Source organism: Coloeus monedula, assembly GCF_965178545.1.
Source record: "Coloeus monedula genome assembly, chromosome: 15".
Taxonomy (NCBI): domain Eukaryota; kingdom Metazoa; phylum Chordata; class Aves; order Passeriformes; family Corvidae; genus Coloeus; species Coloeus monedula.
Window position 1 is genome coordinate 2,486,714 of NC_138795.1, and position 18,754 is coordinate 2,505,467.

The 18,754-nt window shown below is 50.9% G+C and overlaps 1 protein-coding gene across 1 annotated transcript; it reads right to left on the minus strand.

The window, feature by feature from the left end:
• Positions 1-14,799: 14,799 nt before the first annotated feature.
• Positions 14,800-16,361, minus strand: NKX2-5 (NK2 homeobox 5; the record flags this gene model as incomplete). Its single annotated transcript, XM_082291541.1, has 2 exons — positions 14,800-15,407; positions 16,064-16,361. 2 exons carry the CDS (start codon positions 16,359-16,361, stop codon positions 14,800-14,802), a joined length of 906 nt encoding a protein of 301 aa, XP_082147667.1.
• Positions 16,362-18,754: the final 2,393 nt, after the last annotated feature.

Here is an 18,754-nt window from a genome sequence, read left to right on the forward strand (position 1 = left end):
TTGCAATAAACGTGGACCTGAGGAGAATTGGAAATTTAGCATACTGTAGCTCTGCTGAGAAAGACTGTCTTGATTTGATTCATAATTATTTTATTGTTGATTGTGGTGTTATCAAATACAGAAATATTATAGGATAACTCTGGGAAAACAAATGAAGAGGATAATATTATTTATTCCCTCCCCCTCTCCAAGAATCCAGGGAAAATGAAGTTTGTATTTGAAGTCATGCTTTTGAAATGCTTTCCACATAACTGACTTTACCAAAATGGAAAGGTGAATTCATAGCTTGGAGGTTTCTAAAAATGTCTCTGCCAAATGTGTGTGGCTGCTATCACATGCCAAGTGGCCCAGAGCAAGCCAGGCAAGTCAGGCTGGAATCTTTGGGGGCTGAGAATATCCAGGGGACATGTGCATACTTGTCTGCAAATATGTGGGGCTCTCCTCTGGAAAAAGTGGGGGATGGAAATCAGCTTAGTGTTGCTTCACCTCCCTGTTTGCAATGGTGTGATTCTCACAGAAGAGAATCTGAAGCAAGTTCTTTCCCCGGATGTGGTGTCTTGGTGACTGTACATTGCTCCAAAGCCCTTTCTGTCTGTGGTGCCTGAGTGTTTGTTGTGTTCCTGTCCCACAAAGGTGAGAAGTGTTCTCCAAACAGGCTGCAGGTGCTTTGTACCACAACCAAATGCCAAATCCAGGGGCTCTTAAATCATCCTGCTGCTATAGAAAGCTGTTTGTGGACTTGTTCAGGCTGAGGCTTTGAATGAATACAAGTTTATTATTATCTGCCTGCTTATATAAATGGTTCAAACCCTGTGCCACAAAGGGAATGGCAGTTCCACTGAGTTGAGGTTTGGTTTTCTCACAGGAACCTGTGATGGAGACTGTGCTGATTTCTTTGGGTGACAGATTGAGAGGTGGTGGTTCACTGTAACTGTGCCTTGAGGTTTTGATCCTCTCCCACGTAAAGAGAGCTGCAGTCTGAGGAAGGGACTGGGATCTTTATTAACTTAGTTGGGTTTAGAGCCTGGCCCTTCCTGTGGTGTCCAGGGAGATCTCCACTCAGGTTAGCACCTCCAGCTGTTGCCTTGGCCCCTAAAATGCTGAGTGAATCATGAGGCTCCTGCAGCCTTGCAAAGCCACCAAAAATAATTGGGCTGGAGTTGGTCAGAGCCTGGTGCTGATGACACCGAGCCTGTGGGTCCTATCCCCAAGTGGGCTTTTTACCGAAGAGCTGGACTTGACAATCCTTGTGGCTCCCTTCCAACTCAGTCTTCCGTGACTCTGAGTTGAGAAGCAAATCTGGTGAAGGTCATCCAGACACTGCACCAAGATCCATGCAGTCCTTTTGGGCTCTGCCCTGGCTGTTCCTGCCTCAGTGCCATGGGGCAGGCAGTGGCCCTGGGCCACTGGGGGACAATGATCCCCGCTCCCACGAGCGCACAGGCTGCTGTGACACCTTGCCGTGCCTTGGACCGCTCCCACTTGGGCTTCCTTTTATTTTTAACCTCAACATGAGGCTGATCAGATGTTATCGCTCCCGACCTTTGGCTCCTGCTGCGACATCAGAGCCCACTCCTGCATCCCGCTTATCTGGAGGTGCCGGGCGGGGCCGGGGGCTGTGCCGGGGCGCTGGGGAGGCTCTGCCCCGCGCTGGGTGTCGGTGGCGGCATGAAAGGAAAATGCCACTCGGCTGCTCTGAGCCTGGCCCGGCGATAACGCCGCGTGTGTCCCTCGGGGCCCGCGATAAGCGCCCAAAGGGCAGGCGGGGAGAGCGTCTCCGCGGGCATCAGCGCACACCAGGCCCTATAGATAGAACCGCGTATATATAGAACGACATGAAAGCTTTTCGCTTTCTTCTTTTCAACAGCGGCAGGGCTGAGTGTCACATCCAGGGACGCTTTGGGACCTGACCCCGCCGGGGTCTGGGCTCGTTGTCCCCGCGAGTTCTTCAGTTCGCGTCGGCCCGAGGGGATGGGGTTGTGAAACCCAAACCCAAAGCGATGTTTTGTTGTCCTGATAAAGCCTCAAAGACCGAGCAGGGCCGGCTCGGTGTCCCTTTATCTTCAAAATGGACAGCGGGACAAAATTTTCCTGTTTGGGTTATTGGCTTTTCGTAGGTGTCACCCAAGCACTGAGCAGTTTTTGCCGCTGCTGATGGGAGATAACTCTGTCAGAGGCATCTGGGTGCTGACATTATGGCCAGCCAGCCTGAAAGGAAGATAAGATTTTTCTATATTGAGTAAGTCTATTGATCCGGTCGGCCTCCTGTCCTGTGTCTGATGATAACTTGATGTTTCCAAGACAAACAAGCCTCCCCCTGCTCAGTATATTGAGATATTATAATTATATATATATATATGCCACATATAACTTGCTGTTTCCAGCATAAGCAAGCCCTCTCCTGTTCTGTATATTGATATATATGTTATGTGTTATATGCATATCAATGCTGAGTATTTTGGATTAAATAATGAAGGATTCCTTTCTCGGCCATGTTCTTAAAAGGTGCTGCTTTTGCTGCTTCTCATTTGGATATGAAATTGCAAATGCTGCTAGGAATCATCATGTTATTCCCATTTGTTTAAATGTCAGAGATGATGTTTGTAAGTAGCTACAGCAAAAATGAAAATAGTTTAATGTCAGTGGCTCCTGGCTTTCACTGACTGGCTTGTGCCAGTAATCTGCTTATTGAAAACCAACAAAAAGAAATGAATTTTTTAAAAATTGAGGAAAAAGAAAACCAAAACAGCCATTCTCTTTATCTGCAGATTCGTTTAAAATAGTTTTGTCTTTGGTAGTTGCAGGCTTTGACCCAATCTTTGTTCCTGATCTTTCAGACTTAATGTCAAACGACTTTGTAGACAATAAATAAGGTAATGTCCATGCTGAAAGAGAACAGGTGAGAATTTACATTCTCATTAACACAAGTTAATTAATTTTTGTGAAGATGTGGGTGTATATTTAGACTTACAGATCTCAACAAGAGCTTCCTAGTCTTATCACCTTGTCAAAAAGATGTGTCTGTCAGAGGATTCCAGAAAAGATAGTGAGGAATTGCCGGTCGGGAAAGCCTTACTTGCAACAACAAGCAGTAAATACAGAAGGAGAAGAAACTTTTATATTCAGAACTAAACTGCAGATGAAAACTTTGTTTCTGCCCCTGCAAGCAGGGAATGGCAGCAGAGCTATTTTGGTGGATTAAAGCCAAAAGACAGCAGCAGTTCTTTCTGCCCTCGCCCGGGGCACTGGACCCAGTGACTTTGTAGCAATAAGCACCCGTGTGTTAATTCACGTATCTCAGCCTCATTCTTGGGAGGTTCCTCGTCCCTGACCCCACGGGAGAAGTTCCTGTGGGCGAGCAGAGCCCGGGGGTCCCTCGGAACGTGTCCATCAGCCCCAGACACTGCTGGTGACAAATGACATTTTCTCTGCCTTTGTAGTCCGGGGTGCAAGATGTGACGTTTACATCCAAGATCAATTATTTTTAACTGAAGAATGATAGCCCTGCGTCTAAATTATCTCAGGGCTTAATTCACATCAGTTAAAGCTTTTCAAAGGCTTATTAAAATTCCTTAAGTGTGTCCAGCTTATCAGCAGTTGAGTGTCGATGGCATTATACAAATGCTGCTATTGGAAATAACTGTTAAGTATTGTTTGGCCATTTATTCTCATATATATATATTGTGCCTGGGACTATTAATACTACTTAGTACTTACATGATTCCTTTCATCTGGTGATCCCAAGGCATTGCCCAGGGAAGCAAGGACTGCTCTCCCCCTTCTAAATATGGGAAAACTGTCACATCCAGCAGCTGTGTCTCAGGCTTGGAGTTAACATCTTCCACTCTATCCTGCCAGCCTTGGCTCTGTGTGAGCTGTCAGATTTTAACAGGACTTCGTTTATTTGTGCTGCTGCAGCACCTGAACCTTGTCTGGTGTGGGCAAACACAGGACAGCAGAGCTGCTCCTTTGCCAAGGCACCTGTGGTGCTGCAAAATATACGGATCAATATGTAAATCCGTATAAACTGGCAGCAGGAAGAAGGTGATCCTGAGCAGAGCAGAAGTTGGTTCAGTTATGGAGCAAAGGAAAGTTTGAGAGGGGTGTGGAAGGGTTTTTGCAGGGGAGGAGGCTTTGTCACTCTGAGTGTCCCCATGCTGGCAGGAAATTTGGGAAAGTCGAAGCACAGATCTGGCATCACCACTGGCGCTGTGAGAGAGGGGGAAAGGGGCAGAGACAGTCTCTGAAGAGCTGTGGGTGCTGCTTGCTCCGTGGTCCTGTGCCAATCCCTGGCAGTGGTGAGGGAGGAAAAGTCCTGGTTGTTGCATAAAGGTGCTGCCTGTCCTGGCATCCCAGACAGCTGCAGGAGGTTGGGATGGGGTTGTTGGTGCAAGTGGATATCCAGTCAGAAACCCCTGGGATTCGTTTGCATGTGTGCTTTCCTTTCTTTTCCCTTCTTTTTTTAATTCCCCACCTTCCCCCCCACCTCACCCCTCCCATAATTTAACTCGTTTCAGGCAGTGGTGGAAGTTTATATTTTATTGTCATTTGTATTTACTCCACAACGAGGTTCTGTCTGGAGAAGCGTTTTGAGGAGCGGATCGTTTATTGCAGAAGCCACTAGGTAGCACTGTGAAATAAAGTTCTGCACCACGTTCTGCTTCCCTGAACAAAGACCTGCCAGGCCCAGCGTGGCTGGGCTCAACATGGAAGAAAGGCAGCAAGGATGGGTTCAAAACTTTCTCCAGTCCTGGGTTCACAGTAAGGTGTGGGAGAAATGAAGCTGTCGGGGAGGTTTAGACTGGATTTTAGGGAGAGGCTCTTCCCTCAGAGGGTGGTCAGGCACTGTGGGTAAAGAACCCTTTCCTAAAATCCAGCCTAACCCTCCCCTGACACAGCTCCAGCCGTTCCCTTGGGTCCTGTCACTGCTCACCCGAGAGAAAATGCAAGGTATTGATCTTGATTTAATAAGCTAAAGGGTTATTCTTCCAGAAGAACAGAGTCAGGTAAAAATTTGGTTTTGATCATTAACTTTTTTTCATTAAAACAACTTCAGTCTTTGGTTTATTAATCCCCCAAAATTACTCAAATAAAGTAACTTGCCAGGTTTATTTTGTGACTTTTGGGCTTCAACAAGTTAACAGGTTCGTTCTCTTTGTGCATTTTACCTCGGCTGCAGTCAATGTTCAACATCCAAACTGGAGAGCAGTCCATGAGCAGTCCATGCCCATTTCTATTTCAATTCCCAGCAGCCAACTGCAACGTGTGTTCCTGCAGCAGCACCATATCGCTGCTTTTTAAAATTAGCCCTGGCTTTGGCTGCTGAAGGGAGAGGAGACATGATAAAGGGATTGAGCATCGCGCTCTGCCAGAGCTGCTGGGCTTAAATCATCCAGTTACAGGAACCCTGAGCTGCTGCTGCTGGAAAGATCTGCCTGGTCCCTGGCTCCAGGGGTCACAGGGGGTGTGTTGGTCACTGTCAAATGCTTTGGGGAACTTCAGTGCTGCCTGAGGAGCTGGAAGATCGGAGGAGGGGATTCTTTTTACATATCTGCTGTGGCTGTACCCGATGCAAGGGGTTTTTTATCAGCAAAATCAAGGAATTGGACAAGATTGTCTTTGTAGGTCCTTTCCAATGGAGTTATCCTATTCTAAAATTATTCTAGAAGGGCATGGAACTGTTGGAGCAAGTCCAGAGGAGGCCACGAGGTTGATAAAAGGGATTGAAGCACCTTCCCTTTGGGGACAGGCTGGGAGAGCTGGGAATGTTCACCCTGGAGAAGAGAAGGATGTGTGGAAACCCCACAGCCCCTTCCAGGATCTGAAGGAAGGTGGAAGAAGGGACCCTGCATCAGGAGCTGGAGTGACAGGAATGGGTTCAAATTGAAAGAGGGGAAAGGCAGGTCGGATATGTGGAAGAAGCTGTTCCCTGTGAGGGTGGGCAGGCCCTGGCACAGCCCAGAGCAGCTGTGGCTGCCCCTGGATCCCTGGAAGTGTCCAAGGCCAGGCTGGATGGGCTTGGAGCTGCCTGGGATAGTGGAAGGTGTCCCTGCCCGTGGCAGGGGGATGGGATGATATTTAAGGTCCCTTCCAACCCAAACCATTCTGTGACTGTGCACAAAAGCACTTCTTACACGGGTATAATTCCCCACTGGCAGGGAAGTGCCTGGAGAGGCTGACCAAAAAGGACAAAGTGTCTGTACTAAGGCTGTCTCTAGTCCTGGGTGAGCCAAAACCATCCCAGCTTGAGCGAAAACAAAAGAGCTTATTTTGCCCTGACAAAGGCCTGAATTGCTCGATGTTTTCACCTTTTTATAGGTTTGGCCACCCTGGCTTAGGGCAAAACAACACCGTGGCCTCACCTGCTGCTCTGAGGGTGTCTGTTAACACTTGCTGGGCGGCTGCTTTCCTTTATCTGGCTCCTTCTGCAACATCTGTAAGCGAGTTATGTGGCGTTTTCATCCCCCTGAGGATTTATGGCGACCTCTCAGGGACCTTAATCAGAGGATCAATACGCTCCTAACACCTGTAGATCAACATAAACTTGACCCTTGTTCTTGACAGATCTATCACCTCAGTGCCCTTCCTGTAAAGCATCCCCGGGGTGGGAGGAAGCGGCGCTGGTGGCACAGCAGAGCCCCTCTGTCCCAAGGTCAAAAGTCAAAATGATAAAGGAAGGTGGTACCCAGGCAGCAAATCAGGATGAAAATGAGGGAAGAAGCTCAGGGAAGGTCCCTCCAGGTGTCTGAGGTCCAGCCAGGTCCCTGCAGGACCAGAGACTCACCCTGTGGGTGATGCTGGATTGGAGGAAAAGCTCTCTGAAACTCCACATTCCATGGAAGTGCTGTTCCCTCCTCGGGATTTGTGATAAGGAGGGATCTGCTGCTTTAAAAAGCTGCTGCTTGTGCTCATCCTATCTTTAGCTCAGGGCAGCAAAAGCCTTTTCTCTTTTCAAAAGTCAGTTCCTCTCTGTGCAAAGGCTTTCCCTCACTTTCCCCCACCGTTTTTCCATCCAGGCACTCCAGAGCAGGGATTTCTGTCTGCCTTTGCAGCATTTCCAGGTGATGGAGGATCCTTGCTCCTCACCTGAATTCTCTGCCTCTCTAATGCCACACAAGGTGAAAGAACCATCTCAGGATTCCACAAACGAGTGTCAGAGCTACAATTAAAATTGTCTTCTCTATTTCAAGATCCCAAAACTCTTGAGTTTACCCAAAAAATCCCAAAGCAACAAGCATTGGATGCTGTAGCAATAACAAGCACTCTGCAGAGCTGGATTTTCCCAGACTGATTTTTATTTAAGATTTTTTTCTTTTCCCCAAGAAGTTTTCCACAAAATGTCAGTGACTCCCCCCCTTGCACCCCCCCACCCAAAAAAAAAAAAAAAAAAAAAATCCAAAGTCATCAATTCTGTATTTAAGGAAAAAATAAAAATACAGAATGAAGACCTGAGGCCCACGTTGTTTCTCTCAACTGATTTTGAACCTCCCCTACTTTCATGCCCCTCAGAAGTGAATAAGATGATGTTGTCTTAGTTGATAAAACAGGAATGATCTCAAAGAAGACTTTTTGAAAGCATTGGGTTAATGAATTGTGAAGGTACACACCAAAATCTGTGAAATTTGTGATGTTATCTTAACAACAAGATGGTGAAAGTGGGAACTAATTGCTTAAATGGCCTCTCCAGACTGTGCCTCACTCTGAGCCTCACTCCTGCCCTTTACCTGAGCTCAGTTCCTGTTTCTGGATGTTTCATTTCCCTGGGGTGTGAAATGCTGGTCCCAGTAGCTTGCAGGGATGGTGCTCAGATAAATAACTTTGTGTGGGGGGGAAAACCTAACCTGAAGGAACCGTGGAAGTGTGGTTAGGAAATAATAACTAACAGGACCCAAAGCAGGTCCTTGCTGGCTGCAGCCATGGGATGCTGTTGGTGCCCTGCTGATCCCCAGCCCAAGGCCAGGGTTTTGCCCCACAGGATGATTTTGGGTGTGTGTCATCTGCACAGGCACTGCCAAAATCCATCCATCATCTCCTGCTGTGACCTCGCACCACCTGTCTGTCCCCTGCAAGGCCAGCAATTAAAACGTGAGGTAATGAAGACAGCAGGACATGAAAGGGCTTTGCAGGGGCTGATCAAAGGGGCAGAGCACAGCGTTTCCACAGCCAGAATATTGAGGCCAATAGGACTGGAAAGGTGGTCGGGAAAGTAAGAAAATTGAAGAGGATATTTAGAAATTAACCTGGAAATGTCCCTGTTGTTCCCATGTGCTGCGTGGGGGGTGATTCTCTCATGTGCCCTGACTTTTGGGGTTTTTGGTGGGGAAAATACCAAATATTTATATTCTCCTTGGGAAATAATCTTGGTGTGTTCGAAACCAAAACACTGTAGGTAAAGCTGCCACTGAGGACTCAAGCGGGAAATTTGGTTTCCAGTTTGGATGTCTCATTGTGTAAGAAATTAATTAGGTTTAAGTTCTCGAGGTGAAATATTGGTGGGCTCTAAACTGGTGTCTAAGCAGGCAAATGGTCACCTCAGGCCTGGCTCTCAGAGAAGCCAATAACCAGCAGCTCTCACTGATATTTTTTTAATTAATTAATCTCTGTGTGCATCTAAAAGGTGAATTTTTGATCCCAGAGGGACACACTGGATGCCTGTGTGCGTTGGATGGGAGATAGGACAGAACATCTCTTTCTGGCAGCAATTACACTTGCATTTCTTCACAATCATGGAGAAGTAAAGCAATTTCTTTTGGGCATTGCTTGGAAAGGGCTGTTCCTAAAGACAGCAGTGAGGACCCCACGTTCTGAGCAGGCCTGTGTGTTTATGGCTCCGGGATGGGGACTCCTGCAATCCCCATGGATGCTCAGCCTCTGGATCATCTCCTGGGGGTGGAGTTGGCTGGTACAACTCAAATAAAACCCAGAACAAATACAAAAACGCCTCTAACCCTCACAACCAGCAATAAATAGCAGGAGGACACTGGAGCCTCGGCATGGGAGGGTGCCAGAGGTGAGGCTGAGTGTCAGCGTGGCCGTCTGCTTCCCCCTGAGCCCTCTCCGTGTCCCTGTGGAATCTCCAGTAGGATTAGCCATGTCTGTAAAGTGAAGTGTGTAATTGCAGGGTGGATCTGGACCTGGCTCTGAGGGTGTATGGAGAGAGGGAAGCAGCAGCAGCTGATGCTGCACGATGCTTAAAGCAGCACGAGACCTCGAGTCAAGCGAGATTTAAATCTTCCTCCTTTGAAACAGCAAAAATCATCTCCTTAATATCATTAGATTTGAAGTCAAGGCAGTGGGTTTTCATTCTCATCTTTTTGGTGCTTAAAAATGTGAGAAACTTACTTATTTGATTGAAACGAGTTTGAAATTTTTTTTTTTTTGGTGGCCTGTTTTTGAACGGCTCCTCTTGCTGCCAGCCAGCACTGTGCCCATGTCTGTGTGCTGCTCCTCCACTGCTCTGACAGCAGCTTTTCTTCTGCACAGATAACAAGGAATACAAGAGCATCCTGGGCCAGGAAGCTGGGATTTGGGGGCAATTTCTAGGAGTTAATATTGTGACTTATTCCAAGCTTATGCAGGAGGAAAATGCAATCTGTTTAGGAAATGTCTGCTGTGCTAAAATAAACTCTGGTGTATTCTTGTGGCAGCAGAGAGCACCAAATCCTGCTGCAAATGCACAGAGCCCCTGGAAAACGTTTGAGAGCAGGTGTTTTGAGCTGTGGAAGTTACTAATTTATTCAACAACCAGATTTGTTGGTTCTAGGACTAAAACTCTAAAACACCTTTCTAAATTGTTTGTTTCTTACGAAGTTGTTGTTAAAGCAGCTCAGAGTTTGAAATACTTGAGAAATTTGCTTTTCTTTTCCTATTTGAGCCTGTTAAGTCCTGATCTTGCCAACTCCACAGCAGAGTCATTCATGCCTTCAGCTCATCCATCTCCACAATTAATAGTTCAGCTCCGGGATGTCTCCCTGAGACCAATTAATCTCAACCACCCCTAAGGAATAAAATTATTTTGGCCACTGAGAGATTAATTCCCATTTACAAGTTTGTTTGTTTTTCTTTTGGATAACTTATTTTTCCAGCCCTCCAAACTGAGCAGGTATTGAGTGAACTCTGCAAAATATGTTGGAGAACCCCTGGACTGCTCACAGTGGGCAGGACTGAGCTGAACCTGCTGCAAACATGATGCCCCCCTTTAATGGGGTTGGGAAAAGTGCCCAATCTCCTGGCTTAGACCTGTGGTTTAGCCATTTGACCGTGATTCTTTGTTGACACAAAAAAATATGTTATTTTAAGCAGGGATAACTTGAGATGTGTTAGAGTCTCAGTGGGCTCAGTGCTCCAACTGCTCGCACACAGAGCTGGATTAAAAATGCCCTGCTCTGCTCTTCTGAATGTGAGTTTCTCTCCCTGGTGCCCAGGAAAAGAGTTTATTTTCGATCTCAGCACATTCACCCAGATTCTGCTGAAATAATTTATATTTCGTTTGAAGTTCCAGTAACTCCTTCCTGCAAAGACAGAGGAACTCACCTGGTTTTGCTCATCTCAGCAGCCCATCAGCTCTAGCACCAGTCTGGGGCCAGTCTGTGCAGGACTACAATAGGAAATGTGGCTGATGGGCTGCTCGGGGTGATCTTGTCTCTAAATGGGTCTTTCTTGCTGCATGAAACGCTGGAGTGGCAGGGTTTAAGATGACTGCGGGAGACAGGTAGAGATCTTCACGTAATGTATTCTGTGTCACTTTGCTAAACCTTGATTGATGAACTTTCACAAATGCACTGCCCGTGCTTGATCTGCTGGGAGAAATCTCTGCTTCCCTCTCTTTCTGCGTCCAAATGTAACGTTAATTTCGTGTTTTAGGCAATAACAAACCACCTGGGAATGAAACCTCGGACTCCAGCCTGAAAGCCCATCCCTTTCTCGCTTTGGAGTGGCATTTTAAAGGTGTTGATTCTTCTTAATAATCCCCATTAACAAGAAATCACTTACTGCTGATACTGATCTAAAGCGATGTCAGTGAGATGAATTAGGAGCAGGGGCTGGCGAGAGAGGGTTGTTGATCTGTTGTTTTCCTGCCGAGCTTCTCAGGAACATTGAAACGCTTAATTCCTGCCAGGACCGTATCTTGTTTTCGGACTCCAGAGAATAACTTCCGATGTGAAAACTCCTTGAACTTAAGGAATAAAATTCTGGCACTGCAGGGGTGTTATTTGGGAAAAACAATTACTTCAGTTCCTACGAAACTGGCAAGGGATTTGGTATCCGTCCCTTACAGCTGACAGCTCATTTCTGTACAAATTGTGTGGATTCCATAGAGTTTGAATAAACTTGCCATGTGCAGTTCGTCTCAAGAATACAGAGCTGCTCTCGCCCTGTCACCTTCAGGTGGAGCTGGAGCACTGAATTCCCCCCAAAAAAAGCTGGGCTTGAACAGAGCAGTGAATGCCAGTGCCAGGCTGCGTAATCCCCAAAAAATCTGAGGGAAGAGCGAGATCAAATCCAAGCGCAAATCTTATTAAAAGCTTTTTTCCTACACCCCTTAGCATGCCCCCGGGCACTGGGAGGATCTCTGATTTCATATTCCCTGGGGAAACGCCAGGATCCTGCACTTTCCTCTGGAACAACCTTTTCAAGCAACCTTTTCTCGTGTTGCTCTAGATGGGAAACGCTTTGGGCTCAGACAGGAACAGGCCAGATTTGATACGTGCAGTTTTTCTGAGCCTTTGAGAGGACTGGGCTCAGAGGAGCACAGCCGCGGTGCCTTGGAAGTCCTGGGGGGACCTTTTGCCCTGGCCTGACCCTGTGGGCTGAGCTGCTGTGGAGCTGCAGCTGGAGATGAGGCTGAGCTGGAGAGCAGGAATGGGAGCAATGGGGTGTCTGTGAACCCAGGGAAGCCCCCCTTGGCCAACATCAGTGTGCAGGGGGTTAATTCCTGCTGTATCTCCCTCGCACTTCCCGTTAATCCAGCTGATGGAAGGTCTTTTGCCGTGGCTGCTGGTGCCCCTGCCAGCGCTGCCTGCCTGGCCTCAGCCAGCTGTGCTCGTGTCCTCTCCCTAAATCGCTTTCTGAACGGGCTCCAAGGCTCCGGCTGCTGCTCCAAGCCCCCCCATCTTATCCTGCCCTGCATCTGCTCGTGATGCAATTCCCACAGGAGTGGGGAAGCCTTGGGAGGAGGGGAGTGCATGAGCAGGAGCTGCAGGACATGCATCCCTGCTGAGAATGAGCACAGTGCAGTCCTGGAGCTCAGACCCAAAGCTGGTGCCAAGAACAGCCACTGCAGGGAAAATCCCACTGGGCAGTCAGATCTCTTGGTAGCTGTAGCTCTGAGATATTATGGGAGGAAAATATAAACATGTTTGAAGAAAATAGCGGGATCTGAGGAAGGGAAAGGATGTTGGGAGTGTGTGAGAAGGGTTCTATGTTGATGTGGGAAGCCACTTTTTCCTGTGGCTTTTCCTGAATTTCACTGCTGTCTGTCTTGTTTGTCCACTTAGTGAAGGGCCCTCCTCAGGGCCAGCTTCTGAAAGTTCAAGTCTTAGCTAAATCTTAATGCCTTTCCTCATGACTTGTCCTTCTTCTGAGGGCTCCCTATGTGCTCTGACCCTGGCCAGGCCCTGTGGTGGTGACACCAGGTGCCCAGAGTGGGATGGCACAATTCTGACCATTTGACAGCTCAGGCAAGCTGTGACTGCCCCCCACCACTCATCAGTTTAAACCCAGGTTTCTCCTGCCCCCTCTATTCTCTTTTCCCAGAGTTCTGGGAAGGTGGACACTCTTGACTGTCTTCAGGCAGGGCAATTTCTGGTCAATCTGCTGCCTCTCTCCCATCTGGAGCGTGCGTCCTCCCAGTACAAAGCTTCATGTGGGAAGATGGCAAAGCCATCACAGAGCCTCAGAGATGGTTCCAAATGAGGGCAAGTGGCCTTTGCTTCTCCCTGACCTGCACAGGTGAGGGATGGCCCTGCTTCAGGATGGCAGACTCTGGTCCCTTTTGTCACAGATCCCGTGTCCCTCTGGCTCTCTGGGGTGAGCAGCTCGAGGCAGATTCTCTTTGGGATGAGGCAGAAGCTCCCTCTTTGCCCAGCTCTGAGCCCCAGACAGGGGCCTACGCTCCAGCTGCCTTAGGGGGCTTTGTGAGCAGCACCCCGGGCTCCTCTTGCATTTGCAGACATTGGAAGGAGGTGGGAGCTCCTTATCTGTGCCATCCTACCTCGGGGGCTGCGTGGGGTTGGGAGGGAGGCTGCAGGCAGCTTCCATTCCCCGGCAGCCTTTCATCCTCTGTCCCAGGGCCACAGCCACCCTGTCTCCATCCCTGTTTACTGATGGGGCCGATACGGCCGAGGCAGGAGGGGTTGCAGGTCCCCTTAATCGCCCTGTCACCGGCCGGACAGTCTCAGACACTCTCAGAGGATGTTGTGACTGTGCTGAATTACAATGTTTGTTGTTTCTCACTCCCAATAATTGACATTTGATAGCGACTACTGTAAAAGCGGCCGAGAGGCTGGGGCTGAGGCAGAGGAGAGGCAGGAGCCGGGCACTGTGGAGGACCTCTTGCTGTCCCTGGGCAGTTTGGGGGTGGGCAGAGGGTCCTCTGCCCCTCTCCCCATGGGAACAGGATGGGGAGGGGTTGTGGAAACCTCCCGCGGATAGTCGGGGGGCAGTCTGGGGGCTTTGGTTTATGACTTGGGGTGTTGGTACCTCTCCTTGCATTGCTTTTTTTTATGCAGGGAAGAAATCAGTACCTCGCTCCCAGAGTCTGGGAACAACGGGGTCGGTCCCAATCCCAGCCCGGGACCAGGGGCCGGTGCTTAGCGGTTCTGCCAGGCGGTGAGCTCGGAAAGCGGCTTTAAAAATTATTTCTTAAATTCCTTAAAATACAAACACAGTTTGCAAGGGGCGAAACGGGAATGCCGAACACACGGGAGGGCTGCACAAACCCGGGGGGGATCGGCAGGGAAAGGCTCCCGGAGCGGGCAGGCGGCCCGGGAGAGCCCCCGGGATGGGCGACTCCGCATCCACCGTCCCCCTCCTGGGATGTCCGGGATGCGCAAGGAACGCCAGGGACGCCAAGGTTCAGCCACTCTCTTTAATGACAACTCGCTGATCTCCGTCAGCTTGTACAGCAAAGGGCAACACGTACGAAGGGGCGGACAGTGCATTTCCATACTAACTCACGTTTTAGTGCATAACCCTACGGGACCTGGCGGGCCGGAGTGTCCGTGTCCCTCGGCCGGGGGGGTGGGGGGCTAGGGGGTCTGTCCTCATCCCTGCCCAGGCCGGCGGTAGCAGCCTCGCAAGGGAGACCTGGGGGTGGCGAGATGCCGAACTGACCGAACAGTGGGGACCGTATGGGAAGTGCAAAAATTAAATGTGGATGTCAATAATAATTAGTATAGAGTAAAAGTTAAAAAAAAAAAAAAAAAAAAAGAGTTGCAGGGCTTTGGCTGGGTGTTGTTGGGAACAGGTCAAGCGAAATTACTGGCTGGTTTGTAGGAAGGAAGGAAGGGAGTTATCAGGGTGAAGACCCCGGGAAGGGGGGGGAGCGAGAGGGGCCGGGAAATGCGGGCAAACCCCACCGGGGCCCGCCTGGCCCCGCACGGAGCGCAGCCACCGCACGAAATACCCAAACCCACCCCGTCCGTGGCCACCACACTCGTGAGCTCCGCCGGGATGCTCCACTGAACCGTCCTCACCCCCTACAGCCTGGAAATGTCCCGAGCCCGGCTCGCAGGCGCGGCCGCAGCCGCTGCATCCCCGGCGCTCCACGGGGGGAGCGGGCTGGCGGCGGGGGCGGCTCTACCAGGCTCGGATCCCGTGCAAGGTGGAGATGCCCGCGTTGCCCTGCGGGATGGGAGTTTGCACCGAATTCAAGTCCCCCACGCTGAAGTTCATGAAGTTGTTGGCGGGCGCCGAGGGCTGCATGGGCTGCATGGAGGGGTAGTTGCAGTTGTAGTTGGCGTTGCAGGCGGGGCTGTTGTAGTTGGTGTACGTGGGGTAGGCGTTGTAGCTGTAGGGGTTAATGCTGACATTGTAGGGCGAACTGTAGGGCGAGGATTCCCCCAGGCAGGGCTTCCCATCGCGCACCAGCACCGGCACCGCGATCCGCCGCGGGGGAGGGATCCCCACCATTTCCAGCGTCTGGTCCTGTCTCTGCCTTTTGCATTTGTACCTTCGATTCTGGAACCAAATTTTCACCTGGGTGGAGGTGAGCTTTAGGACGTTCGCTAGGTGGTCCCTCTCGGGGGCCGAGAGGTATTTCTGCTGCTTGAACCTTCTCTCCAGTTCGTACACTTGGGCTTGAGAAAAGAGGACGCGAGGTTTCCTCCTTTTCCTCTGTCTGGGGCGCTCGGGATCTTCCAGGTCTCTTTTCTCCTGCTCCAGGCTCTTGTGTAGGGAACACAGTTCTGCAGCAAAATAAACGGGCCAAGGAAAAAGGGGGAGGGGAAAAAATGGTGCAAAAAGTTTCTAAATCAATATTTAATAAACAGGGTACAACGTGAGCGAGCCCCGGCTCTCCCTCGGCCTCGCAGGCCGCCGTGGCCGCCCACTCCTGCGGCAACAGGACCGGCCGTACCCCGCTCTTTAAGTACCTCTTTAGCAATTTCTCCGTCTTTTTTGTTTGAAAACAACCGTGCCCCGTGCACTGATGCGAGTCTCGACCGCCTGTGCCCCAGCCTGGATTTATCGCACGTAGCTTTGTGCTGAAACCCACCCCGACCCCCGAGCGAGTCAGGAATCGGATTTGTCACCTGGCTTCTGTACAAACTCGAGGCCTCGCGTGTCACCCTGCAGCTCTGCCCGTCCCGTTGGGCAGGGGCACAGCCCCGGCCCCGCCTGGGGCTCTCCGGGCCGGGGTCAGCGGGACTCTCCCCGCGGTGCCGTCAGCCCCGCTCCTGCAGCGGAGGGCCCGGGAGGGGATGGAGATGCTGCTGCTCACCGAGACCGAGCGCAGCCCCGCACTGTTCCCCGCAGCCCTGGTTCCCCAACACCGGCTGGTGGTCACCATCCCCCTGCCCTCCCTTTTTCTCCGCACCGGCTGGGCAGCAGCACTTGGCTTTACCTTTCTTGTCTGCCTTGGCCTCCTTGGCCGAGTCCATCTCCACGTAGCTCTTCACGTAGTAGGAGCCGGGGAAGGCGGCGCTGGTTTTGCTGGGGGGCGGCTCGGGCAGCTCCTCCCGCAGGTCGGGCAGGGCCGGGGGCTCGGCGCTGAACGCCTCCTGCTTGAAGGTGGCCAGCATGCAGGACGGGGAGGACAGCGAGGACAGTTCCATGGAGCCCAGGCCGCTCTGCTGCTGCTGCTCCAGGTTCAGAATATCCTTCACCGAGAAGGGGGTCGTTGTCACAGGGCTAGGAAACATTGCGGAGGACAGCGGGGCAGCGGCCGCAGCCCAGGGTCATGGAAAAGTAGGTGGGGAGCAGCCAAGGTGGAGCAGTGGTGGAGCGTGGGCTCCCGGAGGGGGCACATAGCATTCCCGAGAGTAGCCTTGACTTGTGCACTGCAGGCAGGTAGGAGCGGACCATAAGGCGAGGGAAGGAGGGACTAGGCAGTTTTTGGGTGACTTTAGCTTTCTATTGGCCAACATTGCGGTGATGGTATGAGAGATGCAAAGTTCCATGTCACCTAATATAGTAATACATCTCAAAAACAGCTCCGCTCTTTTAAAGGGGCGGCACTGCATTTATCCAGCTTTTCAGCGCCGAGTTTGTTCATCCATTTGAAATAAAAAAGAAAAGGAACAGAATGGCCTAATGTGTACAAAGTCACTATCTGACGCTATCTATCATACAGTCAGATTAAATAAACAGGCTGGGAGGAAACCATCAACCAAATATGTGCTGATTTAATTTTTTTTTTTTTTAAGCGAGAGAACGGAGGTTTCGTTTTTAGTAATCTGCAATATCCGATGGCAGGAACCAAAAAACGGGAGTTCACTGCTGTGTGAAGCGCGCTCAAGGGGAAATCCGCCCCTAGGGTTTATGCAGATATTCTGAAGCAACACCGTGTTTGCAATGTCCAGTTGACAAGAGAGAGACCCTGAGCAGCCCCTGCTTGGTTTTGGAGAGGGAAATGCCGGTTGGGTTTTCCTCCCGTTTATTTGTGAAGCTTTCAAACAAAAAACCAGCACTGTCTGGAGGAAAAAAAAATTTAAAAATCAACCCAAACAAGCGCGGGTTGAAGGTGTCGCAAAATATACAGGGGTAAGAGAGGAGTAAGTCAAGCAAGCGGCTGCGGGGCTGCTGTCCCCACCGGGTGCCCGCAGCTCGGGTTCATGGGGCAGAGGTGGCCGCTCATCCATTTAACTCTCGTGGAGTCGCTAAAATAAACCTTAGCAGCAAAATCAGGTTGAGTAGGGGCGTTTCGGGGCTTTGTGGGCTCGGGGGACGAGAAAAAAAATTAAAAAAAAAAATCTTTTTACCGGTCCACGGCCCCGGGCGGTGGGAGCAGAGCAGGGAACCCTAAAGGGATGCGGTGAGTTTGGGGGTCCCTTGGCTGAGCCCTGCGCCGGGAAACGGCGGGGTCACAGCTGTGCAAATCCTTTCTCCTCCCGCAGGAAGGGACCCTCCGGGGCGGGTGGAAAGGTGAGCACCTGCCCACCCCCAGCTGCCCTCCCCGGGCTGCTCCCTCCGGCACGGACCCGCCGCTGCACCTTGGTCTCCCTTCTGGGCAGTTTAATTCTGGATGTTTTTGCGGGAGGTGCTGCCCGGAGCCGCAGCATCCCCGGCGCTCGAAGCCCCTCGCTGCAGCCGCCTGCGGCTCTGCTGGGAGCGCTTTGTTGGCGAACCAGCCCCGGCTCTGGCGATGACAGTCGGAGCGATCCTTGTGTACGGAGAGGCCTGAAATATTGGGATTTAATGAGGGGAGGGGTCGGCCAAGCAGCCAGCTCGATCTTCGCGGCTGCGCTTGCTGCAGACTTCCCTGGGAGCCAGCTCGAGGGGATGGATGCTCCTCCGTTAGAGGAGAAAGGGGAAGATGGAGGCAGCCTCGGGAGAGTGACCTGTGGAGGGACTTTGCAGAGTGTTTGCGGCAGCCCTGGCCCTCCGCGGGCTTTCTTAACCTCGTTGCCTCCTTTTTATTGTACGCTTATAGGGATGGGTTAGATAGAGGCTAAAATAACAAAGTGATCCCGATCCTCCCCAAACCCAGAGCCGCGTCTCAGGTTCGCCTTGGTGACATCCCTATCCCACGGGATGGGAGAAACGGCTTCCAGCGCTTCCTTCCTTTATCCTGGGCCAAACGCCCTTCCCAGGTCAGGCCCGGAGTTCGCAAGGCAGCTCCTGCCCCGGAGGTTTCCGTGTGCCCGGGGAACTCGGCGGGGTCCGACCTGGCTCCCTCCGGGCCCGGAGCGCATCCCGGCGGGGCGGGAGCTGCCGGCCGACAATCCGGGATTAATTGAGGATTGCCGGGCTCCCGCCAGCCCCCCAGTCACACGGCGGCTGCCGATCGATGTGGGCCCGACTGCCGAGGGTGGAAGTGATTAATTGAACGATAAGCCGGAGCTATCATTTGGAATGTCATTAATGCGTCGGGGAGACATTCATTGGAGACAGACAGCGTTATCTCCGCTTTATCTTCAACAATGCATCACTTTTAATACTGCAGTTTAGAAACAAATGGGGGCTTTAGCCTTAGCCCTTCTCTTCGTGTTTATATTTTTGGAAGAATCACAACTAGTGGGAGTCCCGGGCTCGGCCCCCTGATAAATGAACATTAGCACTTTTTAGAACTACTGTATCAACAAAAAGAGCTGCA